We start from the raw sequence: 17648 nt of genomic DNA on the forward strand, positions 1-17648 counted from the left end.
AAAGAGAAAACCTCTTGCACGTGCCAGCAGGCTGGGAGAACACATCTCAAAAGTGTGGCTTGTTGCACCCTTAGGTTCTTCTGAAGACACCCAGAGATCATCCTGCCTAGCTGATGGGTTCTTGTCTCCTTTCTTCTCTTTCCAGGTTCAGCACAATGAGTTGGCACTCTGGGCATTAGCAGCGTGAGGAGAATAGGACGGGTGCTTCCCTGCCCACCCCTCGCCCCTCGCTCATTCCCCTTGGGGACACGGGTGCCCTGCCCTTCCACCCCTTGCTCCCCACTTGCCATAGAGGGGACTGGCCCGTTATGGCTGGGGACAGGCTCCCACGCAAGGTGATGGACCCCAAGAAGCTGGCCAGCCTCCTGAGGAACGGAGCCGAGGGCACCCTGGTCATCGACAGCCGCTCCTTCGTGGAGTACAACTCCTGGCACGTCCTCAGCTCCGTCAACATCTGCTGCTCCAAGCTTGTCAAGAGAAGGCTGCAGCAGGACAAGGTCTCCATCACGGAGCTCATCCAGCCTGCCTCCAAGATGAAGGTAAGGGGTCTGACCCTCACCTTTCCTGGTGGGTGCTCACACCCTCTTCTCTTGTGGGATGCACACTGGCCTAAGGGATCCTCCCTCTCCATCCCTCGACCCCGGTATCTGCCAGCATCTCTTTGACACCCTTTGGAGAGCTAAAGTGTGAGCTCATTTGGCCTCAGGGCTGTCCTCGGGGACCTGTTCATTGCCCTCACCCCACTGACGTGGCTCCCTGCTTCAGGAGCCGTCCCCGAGCAAGTCTAACAGGTATATCAGCTTTAGGACTTGTCTTATGACAGCAAACAACCCCCCAAAGCCTTCCTGGAGCTGTAAACTTAATCCCCTGCTAAAAACTCTTCCCCTCCCCTCTGTCATCTCTAACTCCATTCAGGGACATGTAATCCTCCTCCCCTGTGACGCCAGAAGCTCTTATCCGGTGTCATGGCATATTATCTCTCCCAGGCTTCTCTCTATCGCTCCTGGTTAAATAATAGAGGTGGCTCCGAGCCACGGAGCTGGGCTGGAGCGCCGGCCGGAGCAGTGCCGGGTGTCCCTGCAGGGCCGGGGGCTGGGTCGTGCCCTCCTGAGCTGCTGCCCGAGGGCTGCGCTGGTGGGTGCCGAGATGGTGCCCGGGGGCAGTGCCCGTGGGTACCGAGATGGTGCCCGGGGGCAGTGCCCGTGGGTGCCGAGATGCTGCCCGGGGGCAGTGCCCGTGGGTGCCGAGATGCTGCCCCAAGGCAGTGCCCGTGGGTGCCGAGATGGTGCCCGGGGGGCAGTGCCCGTGGGTGCCGAGATGCTGGCCCCGGGCTGCGCCGGTGGGTGCCGAGATGTTGCCCCAAGGCAGTGCCCGTGGGTGCCGAGATGGTGCCCGAGGTCAGTGCCCGTGGGTGCCGAGATGGTGCCCCAGGGCAGTGCCCGCGGATCCCGCAAAGGCCACGGGACGAGCCCGCGGACGGTTCACCATCCGAAGGGTGATTTGCCATCACAGCCCTGCCAGTTCTCTCCCACCGTTCCCCCACTGCCGCCTTGTAATTTTATGGCAAAGCGAGGGTAATTCAGGCGATTAATCAAATGCTGGGCCCAGCTGGAGCCATCTGCGTCGTGTGTCCCCCCCCGCCCCGCCGGCCCGAGGAGGCACCGCTGTCCGCATTGGCTGGCGGTGACATCAGCCCGCGGGATCAAGGGGACCGGCGGTGCGGGGGGGCCGGCCTCGCGCCAATCTGCTTCGGGGATGCTCTGGGCTGGGCGATTCGGAGGGGATTGCAGAGACTGATTCCTGAACGGCTTTAGCTGCTCTTAAATCCCCTGGAGAATAAAGCAGAATAATCAGTTTTTCGCAAGCTCCGAGGAGAGCGGAGCGGCCGCCCTCCTCCCGGCGAGGGTCACCTCTGCAGTGGCCGCTGTCACGTGGAGCGGCAGCAGCGGCAGAACAAGCGATGCGCAAGGGGGAGGAAGAAGAGGAGGATGATAGGGAAGGGGGAAGCGTGGAAGAGTTAACATCAGCTGATGCCATCCGCCTGCAAACCTGCAGCTCGCCAGCTGCAGCGGAGCAGTGGGCTCCCAAAGGAGCCGGCTGGTCCTTCCTGGCATTCCCTGCTCTGTCCCCATAGAAGGAGCGTAGAAGGATCGTTTTCTCCCGGCTCCTGGATCATTGCATAATGGTCCACGTACTGGCTGGGGATGTGATTGTAACCAGGGATGCTAGGAGAAGAGGAGAGAGGCGTTGCCATCGCCTTTAATTCCTTTTTGCTTTTCTTTTGGATGCGGCTGAAATCCCTCCTGCCACATCCACGGGCAGGAGGCTGCATGTCCCCACTGCTGCTGTTGCTCTGCACAGCCCCTGCCGTGCCCACGGCTTGCTGGCTCTCCCAACACACGCGGCTCAGGAATTAATTAAGCTTCAGGACACCCTTGAGAGGTTAAGCCACTTGTCCTGGGAAGCTGGAGTGGGATACTGGGAGGAGATCATTGCCCTATTCTCATCTGGCATAAAGCAGGGGGGTGGCGGTGGCTTGGGGTGTCCAGGCCTTTCTGTGCATGCACTTGTGTGGTTGCATTTTGGGCTGGTGAACTCTCTTCTCACCCTCTTTCCTTCTCCCTACCTCCCATTTCAATCAGACAGTATTTTGGGCCCCCGAGAAATCAATGTGAGCTGCTACCTCGAGGTGCACAGATCCTCAGAAGGGGATGCTGAAGGCTGATTTACGCCTCTGACACCCGGTGTCATTCCCCTGCCTCCTCTGCCTCCGCTGGTCAACATCCCCCAGCCCTGCTCTGCCCCTGGCTCCGCGGTGCTGGGGGCGGGGGGCACGGCTGGCCTGGGGAGCAGATGGCAGGAAGGGTGACATCAGTAGCGCGATTGTCCGGCCCCATTATTCCTCCTGACGGGCCTCCCGCCCTCCTCCTGTTTCCTGCTCCCGGCCGGCCGGGGCTGCCGAGACAAAGGCGGATGGCAGCGACGCGGCGCTGCCCGGGCAGCCACAGGGCAGCCCCGAGCCCTCGCCTCGTCCCACTCCTCCTCATCTCCAGCAAAGAGAGATGAACCTGCTCATCCCATCCCAGCGACTCTAAGCGAGCTGTTTGCCTCCTGGGGAAGGACACGGGCTGATACAGGGCAGAGCATTTGAGCAAACCCCACCTGGCCGCCAACGCCGCTCCCCCTGCCTGCGTGCTGGCGGGGGGGTGGGCGGGAGAATTTGTCTAATTTGCTTTTCCCAGTGCTTACTCTCTCCTTTTCCGTGTTGCAGTTAAGGAAGGGTACCATTAGCAATGCTTCTGTGGGCTGCAGTTTGGAGTGATGCTGTGGGATAGCAGCAGCTCCTGGCTTTTTTTGGAGCAAAGAGAGGAAAGGACCATTTGGGAGGAAAGAACAAGTGGAGACATTTAAAATCCCTTTATTTTTTCAATGAATTATGCCTATGATCCTATGATTGTGGCAGCTGCCATAGCCACTGCTCCCCAAGCCCTCATGTGGACCATCTTCCCATGGTGCCCAATCTGGGAAAAGCTGCAGCAGCAATTCCTCTTGCAGTCATTTCCCTCCACACAGAAATGGTACCAACATAACTTGTTATGGTTGGTTTTCAACCCTTCTCCCAGTGCTGACAATAATAAACTCTCACAGTAAAAAATTCCGATAACAACTGGAATAATTCAGCTCCTCCGTGCAGTTTGGAGAGCAGAGGTTATGGGAAATTCCTGCTTGGGTTTTTCACTAGCACTTCTTTAGGGAAATGTTGAAAATTTTACTTCTTCAAGATCCCCCTGGAAAGTCCACCTCTCAACCATTTCTTACTTCCTGAAATGGAGCAATCTCCAGAGCAACTACAGCCATGCTTTGAGGCAAGACAAGGGTCTCTTCAGGTGATGGGAATATTTATTTATTTGCATTAGGGGCTTGGTTCTGCAAGCAGCTGTTTTGCTTGAGGGAAAGCTGGGGCTTATTTTTGAGCCTTGTGCCTGGCTGCTCTTTATGTTGATGGAAGCCCTGTTGTTTCAGTGAGGTGATTCACTGTGTTTTGAAACAATACGTGACTGAGATGTCAGTAGTAATTGGGATAATAATAATAGCTCACTCTTATCTTAGCCTGGATCACCTGTAGAGCATCATTATCCCTGCTTGGCAGCTGGGGAGAGACAGAGCTGGGACCCAAGCTGTGTTAACCACACAGTGCTGGGGACTGATGTCCATGTGGGAGTTACCTCCAGCCAATGTGGGGACAGTGATGGGAGGCACAGGGCTTGGCACAAAGGCAATGAATTGATGCTCTCAGCTGGGGTTTGGTTGGAGCTGTTGGTCCTGGCTCCTGGTTGGTCATATCCCTCCAGCCAGGATTTTAGCAGGGACAAGGTTTGTTCTTGGGGAGCTGCTCTGGGGCACCTCCAGCACTGGAGTGGGCCAGCAGCTTTTCAAAGGCATGCATGGGTTTGCAAGCCCCACTCAACATCTATCTGGAGCCAAAAGACTTGCTTCATCTTGGCCCTCCTGTCCCTTGCTACATGGATGTGGGGACCCTGTCTGGAGGGTGATGCCTGGGGTTACTTCAGCAGTTTTGGGGTGACAGCAACCCCCATGAAAGTGTTGCTTTTCAGAAGAATACCTCTGTTTTCAGCTATGTCTCTGTCCTATGCCAGCACCTGGCAGAAGCAGGAATCTAGTATGGAGCATCTCTTCAGCTTTACCCTCCTCTGCCCAGTTAGCTTTTAGCCTCCCTATGTTTAAAGCCAGAGATGGGGCGTTTCAGGAGGGCATGAGATTAATGGGAGACCCATGTGCTTGATTAAACGTCTGTGTCTTATTTCCCTTTGTGGTGAGGAGCTGGGATGCCAGTGCATCCTTGTATGCTCCATGAGGGCTCCTCAGGACCTTTCTGCAGGTATCCTCACCCCAGCAAGCCAGGTATTTATTTTCTGCAGCCAGGCCATGTGAGGCCAACACTCGTTTGGCATTTACATTGAGTGAAACCTTATAACTTTAATAAGATGTAAACTGTGTTGCACATCTCTGCCGTTGCGCAGCAACCCTGCAGTAATGGCCCAAACAAAGCCTTCCCGTGTGGAGGAAACACTAAATCCTATTGTGGGATAATGCTGCTCAGCCAGAGCTGGTATCTCTCCTGCAGCCTCCTCAGCCTGGACTGTGCAGCTGGGATGAGCCCCTGCCCCACTGCAGAGTGGTTCCCGCCTCACTGTGCTTTTGGTGAAAGATGTTTTTGCTGGTATGGGACTTCAGGTTGAGAATTGGGTCTTTGGGATGTGCTAGGGAGCCTTGAAGGGCTAGGCAGCTGCTGAAGACTGGTAGGTTCCCCGTTCTGAACCAGCTTGACAGCCAGCGTGTTTCCCTCCAGCTGTGTTTGGATGACCTCCCACAAAAGTCCTGCGTCAGGATTGGCTGAGGAAAAGATGCTGGAGTAGATCCTCATCTGGCTTATCTCAGGTGGCTCCAGTCATTTTTCAGTGTCTTATTTTAGAATTCCCATGTCCTTTTCTCTTCCCTCTTATGCTCTCCTTTCATGCCTCCTGTCATGCTGCTGATCCATGGGGCCGGTTTAGCTTTGCAGTCCGTGGTGCCAGGCTGGGGACAGGTGTGTCCTGTGAGCCCCCTCCTGGAGCACAGCTGTGCGTGGTGCCCCGCCGGGGATTCCTGTCGGTGCGGGGCTGTCCTTCCGCTGCGGCGCAGAGATTTGATGAGCTCAGCCAAATCAGTGCTCCCTGCAGCTTTATTTGGATGGTGCTCACGTTGCTGAGCAGGGAAGCACCTGCAGCAGGGTGTGAAAGCAGCAGTAATAATAACAGCAACCCTGAGCGAATCTGCTCTAGTGGTGAGATAGGGCTTGGCAGTGAGACAGCAAAACGAGGCAGGTGTCCATGAGTGGTACCTTGTTCAAGTGGTCTCCTAAAGACATTTTGGAGAGGGCTTGGCACAGGGTGGCCAATGGGCAGCTCCAGCACTAGCTGCTGAGAAGAGAGCAGCTTGCACACATTCCCTCCTTCCCTGCTTGCTGCTGCCTCCTCCTCCTCCCATGATGTGATGGATGTGCCTTACCCCGCTGGCTGGAAGGGCAGGTGCTCTCAGGGCAGGTGTGTGCCATATACCCAGCTCTTCAGCAGATGAGCTGAGCTATGCCTCTGTGAGGATTTTTATCTCCTTTTGGTGCATGGACCTTCAAGGAGGTGTGGGAGTATCTGTTTGTGCCTTGAGTGCTCTCATTGCAATCCAGTCATCACCAGGCGTGGGGGGACTCCTGCCTGCAGGTTATCCCACCTGCCCCAGTTTATCCCTGCAGTTTGTGGTATGTAAAATCACGTGGGAGCAGCCCAGGAGCTCCTTCTGCTCTTCCCAGTTTATCCCTGCAGTGCGCAGGCCCCAGCACACATTACAAAAGGAAGAAAGCGCATCACCTGGAACATCCACTAAGTAATATAAGAGATTTTCCCTTTCCTTCAGCCCTTAGGGGTGATCTGCAGGTTTGGGGTGACATGTAGTGGCAAGGTGTCCCCAGGCTGAGCCCTGAAGAGTTGTTGATCCAGCCCCCACTGACTCCAGCCACAGCACTAGGGCTGTGCTGGGAGCACCCCTGCCTGCAGAACCACTCCCAAATCCCTGTGTTCCTGTTCCTGTGACACCAAGCTGAGGAGGAGTATCTGAGGGCAAAAGTTGGCTGGGGAGGAAGTGGTGGAAGAAGTTGTGGTGATTTCTGGGATGCAGTTAAGTAACAGCAAGATGAGGGTGGGTGATGGGGAGGAGTGACCCTCTTTTGGGTACGATGCTCAAAAGCACTTGTAGTTGGTGAGAGTGTGGCAATGGGCACCTCTACTGACACGTTCACCTGCAGCCATGGAGCAGAGTCCCAGCCTGGCTGGATACTCCATTTGGTGGTCAAAACCAGCTTGTGGAAATTGTGTGGAGCTGGAATTTCCTGCTTGTGTGACCACTAAATTCAGCTTTGCTTCCCACGGTGCTGTGGAATCCTCAGTGCTCAGCCCATTTCTCTGATGCCCATTTTTTGCCACTCCCTGCAGGTGGAGGCGGAGGACCACCAGGATGTGGTGGTCTACGACCAGAGCACGCGGGACGTCACCGGCTTGGCTGCTGACAGCTTCCTCTCCATCCTCCTGGGCAAGCTGGACAGCTGTTTCCACAGCGTCTCCATCCTCACAGGTAGGAGCCCTGGGTTACCACTGCATCTCTAGGGGCACTCATGCCCTTAGCCTGGAGCGATGGAGCTGTGTCCATGTGCACCCGCTGCCCTGGCCACCAGTGGCTGTGGGGGAGGAAGGCAGCCCTGCACGCAGGCTGAGGAGGCTCAGCCCACACTGGCATCACTGGGTCTTCCCCATGCCTTCGTTCCTTGCACTGTCCATCTCACCACCAGCCAGGGTGAATGAAAGAGGAGAGTACAGAGGAGCTGTGGTGGCATGGATCCAGCCATCCAAAGCTGCCCTTTGTTCTCCCATCCCTGTGTTGCTTCATCCCTGGTCAGTGTGCCAAGGAACAGACCCGGTTCAGGCACTCTGCTCCCTCTTGCTGCTGTTAAAGGGAGGGCAGGAGAAGAAATCCATGGATGTACTGGAAAGGAGAAGGATGGCAGGGGCAGAGGGTCATCACTGAGTGAGTCAGGGTCTGCTGGGGATGATGCTCTCCGGACACAAATGTGCAGGCAGGAGGAGGCACGTGCTGCCCTAATTACAGCCCTTCTGCTGTGAGGCAGGTGACTGATGAATGAAAAGCTCCAGAGAAGAGAGAGGCAGGGAACTCTCTGAGAGAGAGCTGAAGATGCCTTTGATTCCCCTTGGCTGGGACAGCCAGGCATCTGCCCTGATGGCTGCCTGCCTTTGAGCTTTCTGCCCATGGATGGGTGGGCAGGCACTGCCCGTGCAGCCCCTCAGTCCCACTGAGCTCAGCCATGCTCCTAAACAGTGCCAGAAGCACAGAGATGGGAATCACCTCTGTCCCTCAAGCCTGTCCTCATCCTGTGGGCATTGGATACTGCTTTGGGGCTGAGGCAGAGGGTATCTCTGTGCCCTGCCATACCCACAGAGTGACAGATGCTGGGGAAGGGTAATTGTGGGGGGAAGGTAGCACGGGCAAGTGGCATTCAGGGAGCCCTGCCCATGCAAGGCAGGGGTAAGTGCTGTTGAATTAGAGCAGCTGCATTGTGATGGGGGGGAGAACAGAGCGGAGAAACAGCAGGATTAAACCCCCTGGCCCCAGGTTCTACCAACAAAACCAAGCAGAGACTACACAAAATCATGGTCAAACTAATTATTGTGGCCTGGGTTGCAGGAGCTCTGCTGAGGCCAGTGCTGGAGGATGCCTTCCTGAGCTGGCTATGGCAGTCCCTGGCCTGCCTCAGTAGCTGTGCCTGCGGTTCCAAGGTCACTGTGGCATAAACTAGGGCACAGCTTGGCATGTGGTGCAGGAGAAGGAAGTGGTAGATTCAGTTGCATCTGGGAAGGAACCTGCTTAGTCATGGGGATGGGTCAGGAAATAGCCTTGGTGGTGTCACCTGGCACCCCCTTTCCCAGGGCTGGGTGAGGAGCAGAGCTGGGTGCTGGCTGCAAACCCCTGCCCTGCCCCACCAAGTCCTCCTGGAGCTGGACAGGGCTGAGTGAGATGTCCCTGAAAACCCCAGAGCCTTTTCCTGCCTTATGGCAAGTGGAGGGAGCCCTGTATTGCCAGTGCCCCCCAGCTGCATGCACAGCACGCTCCAGCAGCGTGCCACCCCCTCAGCCATCAGCACACCACCAGCAAACCCCTGCCAGCAAACCTGCTGTCCCCAACTTGGGCACACGCCTCCTCCATCATCAGGACAGCCATCTCCATCCTCCTGGACTGCAGGAGCCCCAAGCAGGAGTGTGGGTCTGCTAGGCACCAAGCAAAGCTCAAGCCTCCCAAATTAAAAGCGCAGCAGGGCCTCAGCCACATGTGGAACACGGGCCACCAGCAGGGGGAAAAGCTGGAGCTGAAATGTGGAACACTGGGTCATGGCGGCAGTGTTTCACATGGAAATCATGACTGGAATGGCTGTGCAGAGCATCCAGCAGAGGCTGGGCATGCTTGCTGACAGGCACAGCTTCCTCCTGCCTGCGCTGTGGGCAGCAGTGGGCTGGTGTAGAGACAGCTCTGGAGTGCTTGGGGGCTCTGGGGCAGGATGTGTGAGTGGGCCTGATTCTGAACCCTTGCCCTTGTGGGGTTTAACCCCTCGGTCTGTCCACTCCAGCCTCAAGCACCTTGTCCTGCCCCAACCCATTTGGTGTCTCAGAAGAAGTGCCTGAGTTCTCCTTGGAGGTGCTTTGTGATCCCAGTGAGTTGGCTATCCCAAAATTGGGAAAAGTTCAGCCTGTCCCTCAGTGGGTGCCATTACCTCAGGGAAGCTGTCCTGAGGGTCCCCAGTTCAGTGTGGCAGCCCTGCAGAGCCCCTCTGTGCTGCCCAGCTCTCTCAGCCCAGCAGATGCAGGGATCTGTGCCTCCGTGTCCCCATCTCATGCAAACACCAGGCTTGGCTGTTCCTGCTCACCTCTAGGCCAGCAACCTTCTGACCCTTGAAGCAGCTGATGGAGGCTGATGGGTGAGGACAGGGGAGCTGGGGGTGGCAGGACTGGTGCCAGGGACTCCTCAAGGGTTAACAGCCCAGAAGCAGTGATTCCAGTGGCTGGCAGGGAAGAATCTGAGTCAATTATTCCCAGTCTTGGAAATCATCAGCTTCTCTTCTTTTTTCTTTTTTTTTTTTTTTTAATTGTGTAAGTATAAATAGTGCTGCTTGCTGCCCTCCATCCATGGGAGCAGAAAGACTGTTGATTTATATGGTTTTCCTGACATCACATGAAGTGGTGGAAAACTGAATGGAGCCAACATTTTTCCTGCATTACGTAATGCCCCCTCCCTCCCAGCCCAGCTCTGCTATTCCTGCAGGAGCCTGACTGTTCTTTAACCTTTGTTTACTTCAGCACAAACCCTTGCTTTTTTGCTTTTTTTTCTGCTTTTTTTTCCTTTTTTTTTTTTTTATTTTGCTATCTTTGTCCTCCCTTATTCTTCCCCTTTGTAATCACCCGCTTGGTTTTTATTAAGAGGCATTATCTGCTTATGAAGCAGCAGCAGCCGCAGCAGCAGCAGTCTGGCTTCATTGCTCCCTGAGAGCTCCCATGTGCCAGCTCTGGTATGGGAGCCTGTCCAGAGTCCTGTGTGGTGCTGTGGTGTGGGTGCTGAGCTTCACCAGCTCCTCTCCATTTGTCCAGCTGCAGTGGGCAGTGTGGAGATTTTCTTCTACTCCTATTCAGTGGCTAAAAGCAACAGCAGAGGGCTTGGGATGCTGGTCCAGGTGATGCTCAGTCACCCATCCTGTCCCTGCTCCTGGTCCTTAGCTGAGCACTGGGCTCCTCTCTCCCACGCTGGAAGCCGTGTGCCAGCTGGAGATAAAACCAGGATGGCAGAGTGGCCAGCAGTGGCGGCCCGACAGCCTGGGCTGCAGGGCTTGGACAGAGGCTCTTTTTGCTCAGTTCCATGTGCTGGGGGAGCTTCTCTGCTGTGATATCGCCTCCGACCTGAAACAGGCCCCTCAACTGCGTTCTGAGCTCCAGTCATGAGCTTTTCATCTGGCTCGGGAGCGCCTGTGAGATCATCTTCAGCGCCCCCCCTCCCCCCGCTTTTGTACCAATTCTTCAAGGAATGTTTAAATTTTCCAGTCCTGTTCTTTCTAAAATTGGACCGTCTGTTTACTCCCAGGATTCGGAAAGAATGTAACAATATCATCAGCGACAAATCCCTCCCAGGCCTTCACTCGCCATCCTCCTCAGCCAGCAGGCTGGCCGTGACCCAGGGCTCTCCAGCCCGGCCGTGCCGTGGCCCTCCAGCACGGCTGCACAGAGTTGTAATTGCATGGCTGCGGTCATCTGGGTGGGGGCTGAGATTTTGGGGATTTTGGGGAATCTACCAAAGACAGGTGACTTTGCCGCAGGCAAAAAGAAGTAGTGAGAAAGGAAAGGGGATTTCCATTGCAGGAGCTGGCTTGGGCTGTCCAGGCATGAGTGGGTTTAGCACTGAAGCACTGGCTGGAATTATTTTAGACACAAGGGCTCAGAGATATATTATTTTAATTTTTAAAAAGGGGAAAAAAATGAAAGAAGGAAAGGAAAAACACTTATCTTTTTTCTTTTTTGTTTTTATTTTTCTTTTTTTTTCTGTGTAGGGACATCACTAAAAAGAGGTTAAACATCAGGGTGACTGAACATGGCTTTGCTCATCCTTGGCTGAAAATTCTGTAATGCTTTTTCGTGTCATGTTGGTGAGAAGCCACATGCCAGCTACACATTCCCTCACTGCCTGCTCCTCTTGAAACATACTGGGCTGGAGCTATTCTAGAGGAAAAGAGAAGATGAATGAAAAAAGCCAAGCTAGGCAGGTGTGAAAGCAGGGCAGAGGCAGGGCAGAGCAGAGGGGGCTTGCCTTCAATCTGAGTCTCAGAGGCTGGAGTGGAAGCATGTGTGTCCAAAATACGCTGAAGATAAAAGCTTAGCAGGATCCAGAACCAGGATTGAGGTATCTTTATAAACTCAATGTAAGGAAAAAGAATAAACCAAAACCTAAGGAAGAAAATACCCCAAATACCCACACATTGGTCACAGAATCACAAAATATTCTGAGTTGGAAGGGACCCACAAGTATCAAGTCCAACTCTAAGTGAATGACCCATACAGGAATCAAACCCTCAAACCCATGGGTGTCACTAGCACAATGCTCTAACCAGGTTAGCAAATCTCAGGGTTTATCAGTCACAAGCTGTCTGATGGGAGTGGGGAGGCAGGACCTGGTGATTTGATGGTCCGTTCCTCATCACCCGCTCTGCACAGCGTCACGATTTCACCTGTTGAGTTTGGGCTGTCAGTGTGTCTGCTGGAGACACAGCATGTGCAGAATACTCTGCTCAGTACATGGGCCTGAAGGTGCCCTTGGAGGTCAAGCATTAGGCTATTTCAGGTACCCTCAGACTGTAATGTCTAAGAGCACTTGGGGGCTTACTGGCATGAATCCATCAGATGTACCTACAAGATTTTCCTTTAAGTCTGATTACTGTCTCTGAACCTCCTTGCAAGCACCTCTGTCCACCTGTGGCCATCTCCATCCCATAGCATACTGTGATGAACCCAAAGAAGCAGATGCTCAGCTGGCAGGAGTGTGGGTATGAATAAGGAGGGTATGGAAGTGGGATGGGACAGGAAAAAGAACTCCCACAGGACTCTCAATTTCTTGCTTTTCCCATACTTGGGAGTTTTGAAGAACCAGCTTTGTAAATAATGTGAATGGGGATTCTGGTTGTTCTTCATGTAAAATTGCCCACATGATGGTCAGGAATGGAAGAAGGGCAAGAAGGGCTGTGCAGGGGCTTACATCCAGCTTTTCTTCAGGCTGTAGGTGGTGAGGTGCATGGAGATTACCTGTGGTGATGTTTTTCTTATCCCTGTTCAGAGGACTGGTGGTAGTACGCTGATACCAGCCTAGAGGGAAAGGCATTTTTTAAAAAATCTAATGGGAATACCAGGGTTTTACAATTTTTTTACAATCCTGGAGGTTTAGGTAACTCTCTGAACCTCCCTTCCTCTCATGCAAAACATCCCTGGAGGAGTTGCTTCCTTTCCTACAGCAAAGCCATCTGGGACCACTTTAGCCAGGGCAGGACTGTGTGTTCTTGCCCTCTAGCCCCTCTTCAGTGGGTGCTGGCATCCTGCTTCAGACACCCACCCTGGTGAGTGCCCTGGGGAGTGCTCCCAATCTCCTCAGTCCAAGGCACAGAGGCAGAGTAAGGTGCCCCCTTCTCACCCTGGGCCACGAGCAGGAGATGTCTGGGAGGCTTTGGGCCCGGCGGGAGCAGTGACTGCCTCCCTGGGAGGGGTTAAGCCAGGTCACGTATGTGCTGGGCTGATTGTATTCCAGACCTATGCTCTAAACCTCCCTGTTTAGCAACGCTGTCGTCAGACAACTTGTTTTCCCGATTCTAAAATTACCCTGAGGAGCTTCCCCTCCCCCTCTGGCCGTGTTTTTTAACCATTGGACCCAGAAAAGGCAAGCAAAAGGGTCAAAGGCAGAGTGGGACAGAGGAGAAGGGGTGTAGGGAAGAGCAGCCCTCTGATTGCTCTGCCTTAGAAAACTGCTGTGTAATTTCATTTCTCATTTCTGGAAGGTCAAGGGGAGGAAGGCAACTTCCCCAGTGAGAGATCCTGATGGGCAGGGGCCACTGCCCAGTTACAGTTTCCTTCCTTTTGAGAAATCTGCCTCCCCTTATCCGCCTCCCCCTTCTCCCTGGGCCTGTGCTGCATGCTTGCAAAAGGTCGTCACTGGCAATTATTACCAGGTCCCAGTGCTGGGTGGAGAGAGGAACCACTGGCCCTGCCCAGTTGGGCTTGTGCCAGGCTATAGGCACTGTCCTGACAGGGTATGTAGGTGCTGGACAGGGACTCATCCTGCTCCCTGGTCTTGCAGGAGGATTACATGAGTCTCTGCAACCCATTGCAGCAGATGTTTTTCCAGTGAGTGCTGTGGCAATGAGAGTGAAGTGGGGCTGACTAGGCTGGGCATCTCTCCCTGGGTGATGCACCTTTTGTCTTATAAATAGGGGCTGGAGGCAGGATGGGTGACATCCTGGCCAGGAGGAACACCTGGGAAAAAGGGACAAGGAGCAGCAGCTGATAGATGGAATGTATTTTTGCACTATGGATGTTGCCTTTTATCCTTATGCTTGCCAGCTGCCCCCTGCCCCAGGTGACAACCGCCATACTGGTTTTGGTAAAATATGCAGAAAATGGGGAGAAAGCAGAGAGGAGGATGCTGCCTGGGGAATGGTGGCTGCAGGTGGCATCTCCATGTGGCTGGGCTTCACACTGGTGGAGGAAAGGGGCTGCTGGCTATATGTTCTTGCTTGTCTTTTGCTGAGGATCAGAGGGGTGTGGGACACTGGTAAGCCTCCTGCATTGAGGTCTACTTGGTGGTGTCATGCCCAGCCTCCCACCTGGTGCTCCCAGGAGCTCTGAACTGAACTATCAGTCCAAACACATCATGAAGGACACTGGCATTACCAAAAACACTTGTGCCCAGGGCTCTTGGAGACCTGAGGGAGATGGACAACCAGAGGGGCAGTGAGAAAGGCAAATTTTGTTTGTGCATCTCTGGGTCAGGGGCAGGTTGAGTATTGCACCCTTTAATTCACTACATGCTTCCTGCAGCATCCCCCTTGCTCACCGCCACTGACCCAGTGACCCCAGGAGAGTGACTAGGTGCCCCCAGTAGACCCCCAGCCACAGCCACTGGAGCACGTCACTGCTGGATCACCCACCAACACGGGCAGAGCTCTGCTGGGGCAGGGGCAGTGGGACACAGAGGGATCTCCATCCCTGGCAGGCGTTGGCACTGGCCACCAGCATCATGCGCCCTCCCTTGTAGTGACAGTGGTGGCAAATGTGGGGGACCACAGATCCCCCTGGGGATGTGCTGTGGTCGTCACTTCCCGAGCACGGCTTGTGGGGGAAGGCTGCTTCTCTCTTCCAGCCTAGTTGGAGCACGCTTTGAATTTTATCCAACCTCTGACCCACATCTGATAATAATCAAACCATATTTGTTACAACAACAAGGCTCGTTAGGAGGCTGGCTCCGCTCGGGGTGGGGGGGAGGAGACAGCACTTAGTTAATGCCAATGACCTCATCTCATGTGATGTCATTCAAAGGAAAAACACTGAAGTCACTCACATATGGCTCAGCCTGGGGTTTTTCAGCCCATAAAGCTTCAGATTTTCAAAGGCACAATACATGCCCCCCCTTCTCTCCCCCGCTTACTATAATCCTGAGTGATTTTCTGGAGGCCTGGGCTCAGAGCAATAAACTCGTAAGGAGCTGTGTGGAGATGTATTAAGGAGTTCTGCGGGTGGGAAGCAGGGGACAAGTAATTTTCTCCCACAGAACAAATGCAAAGAAGAAAATACATCACTCCCCACCTGCTTCAGAAGCCCCTAGATATGGCTAGACCCCCAGTGAGGCCAGGAAAGGCTATTCCCACATGTCCCTTCTTGCTAGAGTTTTGCACGTGAGGAGGCTTTAGCAAAGGGTACATCTCCTCCAGAGCATGGTCCTGCTTTGCTGGGACCGGGCAGATAACTCCATCTGACATGGCCACGCACAGGTGTGAGCAGCCCAGTGCCAGCAGCCCCTTTTCCTGCCAGCTGTTGGGACCCATTCATCATCAGCTGTTTGGGACCGCTCCAGGATGAGCATCCTCCTGGGTGATGCTCTCAGTGGAGACATTAAGGGACAAGATGAGCTCGTCATTAGGGACCTGCTGTCTCGTCCCCAGCTCTGCCCTGCACCAAAGAGCCCCGGAGAAGTTATTTAATCTTTTGTGACTCAGTTTCCCTCTTGGGAAACTGAGATCATGGCATTGCCCTTCCTAGTGCTGGGGTTCAGAGTTAAACCTCGCCCAGGGGATGCACGTTGGTCCTGCCAGGAGCCGCTGTGAGGAGGGGGTGCAGCCGTGTGGTGCCTTCCCGGTACGAGGAGCAGCACGGAGCCGGGATGGAGTGCGGTGCTGCATCCCCCCTTCTTTGTGGGGGTTTGATCGCACACCGCCCCGGCAGGTGCTAAAATGAGGTGTGGGCATGAGCTTCCTCCCACCACGTTCCCGTCCCCATATGAGCTGCGCGGGGCCAGAGCCGGCGCGGTGCAGCGATCCATCCATCTCCCGCCGCGGCCGCTCGCTGCGGGGGGCTTTGGGCAGGCGAGAAAATCGCGGTTGCGCCTTTAAGCGGGGAGCGAAGCATATGTCAGCCCGGCGTTGTGCTGCGTGTCTGTGTGCTGAGTAAGGAATGCGGCCGCATGCCTGACCCGTTAGCTATGAGCGCGGTACGGGCGCGCAGCGAGCGCGGCGGCGGATGGGGCGGCTGCTCCCGGGCTGAGCTCACTCGGGCTGGAGCGGGCGGAGAAGAGGGGGGCGGCCGGGGAAAGGGGGCTACGCCGAGCCCCCCTACCCGGCTCGGCTTTTTTTTAATGGTTTTTATTTTTTCAGCCTGAAGGCTGGAGCCGGGGGGAGGCTGGCATTGCTCTGCTGCAGGGGCGCTTTTTTGGTTTTTTTAGTATTTTGTTTGCTCGCCAGCTGTTGTTTGGCGACGGTGAGAGGTGCCCCCGCGAGCCGCAGCCCAGCTGCCTGGATGCCCGTGGATGTAATGATTGCTCCCTCCGAGGACCACTTCTGGACAGACATGCGCGAGGGGCAGATGAAGCTGAAAATAAGGGTGCGGAGGATGAAGGAGAGCAGGGACAAGAGAGGTTTGTCAGCCGGCCCGGCGCCTTTCCTTCCGATGGGGACGGAGCGGGAAGAGGGGGCTGCGCCGCCGGAGCCCTGCTTTGCCCGGGGGCCGGAGATCGCCTTTGCCGAGCGGCCGGCGGGGAGCGGAGCGCGGTGCTGGCCATACAAAGAGCGCAGGCAGCTGGCGAGCGGGGAGATGGAAGCGAGCGGGGAGCGTGCGGAGGGGAGCGGAGCGGAGCGATGGCCGGTCCCCAGCTAGGGGCGATGTGCGCAGCGCCGGCGGAGGCGGCCGCGCTGGCTCGGGAGCTGCACGGAGAGGGCAGCCCCTTCAGGCAGGTGAGCGGCTGCCTGCAGCGGGCAGAAGCATCTGCAGCGGCCCCGGCGCTAGGCAGCCCTCCCACCCGAACGGGGGCCGGTGAGACTGCCTGGCCGCGGGGACCGCTCCGGGCTCCCCGGAACCCTTCGCCGTCCAGACGAGCTTGGCGAGGGCGAGGGCGCGGACGGAGCGGAGAAGGGAAGGAGGAAAGCTGCGGGAGCCAGGAGGATCTGCCGCCAGCATCTCTGCGCCCTCGGGCGCCGGGTTGCGGGTTGCGGGGGGGCACCGGGCAGAGGAGAGGGCACGGGGCAAGGACGGGCGAGGACGGCGCGGAGAACAAGGGACCATCGGCTCAGAGCGCTGAGCTGCTGCCCGCACACAGGCACTGCCCGCCGGAGCCATTTCGCTTCACCAGCGCTGCCCTGCCTGCCCATCTTGGGTGGTTTCTTTCAGAAAGGGATTTTGCAGTGCTTACACCCCCCAGTGACAGGGCGAAGGGCACGCGGAGGAAGGGGATATTAACTGGAGCAGCTTAAAAATATGCCGATCCTGGGATGACCTAGATTACCGAAGGGTTGAATCAAGCAACTTCCCCTCCATCACCACTTAAAATGGGAGGCTGCTAAAAGTGCCTGACAGGTTTTTGTGGCATGAAGCACATAACCCAGTGATGGTGTCATTAGTAATAAGTCACTCCTGGAAATGACACATTTTTCTTTACTTAGAACGAGTAATGCTGGTCCAAAGCAGGCACAGTCACCAGAGGAAAATCAAGCTCAGCAGCTCGAGGAGTATGTCCGTGGTTGTGTAGGCGGAGGGCTTCCTTTCTGCTGCTTTTCCTTTTTTAAAGATGTTTTCTGTTTCTTTGGGAGAATGGGAGCAGGTTCTGGGTCCAGCCTGCAAGGCATGGGGGGCTGGCACATGTTGGGAGGCAGCAGGGCACTGTAGCAGCAGATGGACAGAGGCTGTTCGGGGTGACCGTTGGGGAAACAGGGAATGCACATGAATCCATAATAGGGCTGA

The 17648-nt window shown here is 55.4% G+C and overlaps 1 protein-coding gene across 5 annotated transcripts in view; it reads left to right on the top strand.

The window, feature by feature from the left end:
- The window catches only part of DUSP8 (dual specificity phosphatase 8), a 46599-nt gene that overhangs the window by 14102 nt on the left and 14849 nt on the right, over positions 1 to 17648 (top strand). For 4 of the 5 annotated variants that reach the window (XM_054635549.2, XM_077179929.1, XM_077179927.1 and 1 more), the window contains exons 2-3: positions 146 to 539; positions 7047 to 7185. In XM_054635549.2, the coding sequence (XP_054491524.1) occupies positions 309 to 539; positions 7047 to 7185 (370 nt within the window). In that variant the 5' untranslated portion in view covers positions 146 to 308. Of the gene's footprint in view, positions 1 to 145; positions 540 to 7046; positions 7186 to 15667; positions 15863 to 16156; positions 16330 to 17648 lie in introns of those variants that run through there. The other variant, XM_077179930.1, reaches the window with a different exon arrangement.

Source organism: Agelaius phoeniceus, chromosome 6 (assembly GCF_051311805.1).
Source record: "Agelaius phoeniceus isolate bAgePho1 chromosome 6, bAgePho1.hap1, whole genome shotgun sequence".
Lineage (NCBI taxonomy): Eukaryota > Metazoa > Chordata > Aves > Passeriformes > Icteridae > Agelaius > Agelaius phoeniceus.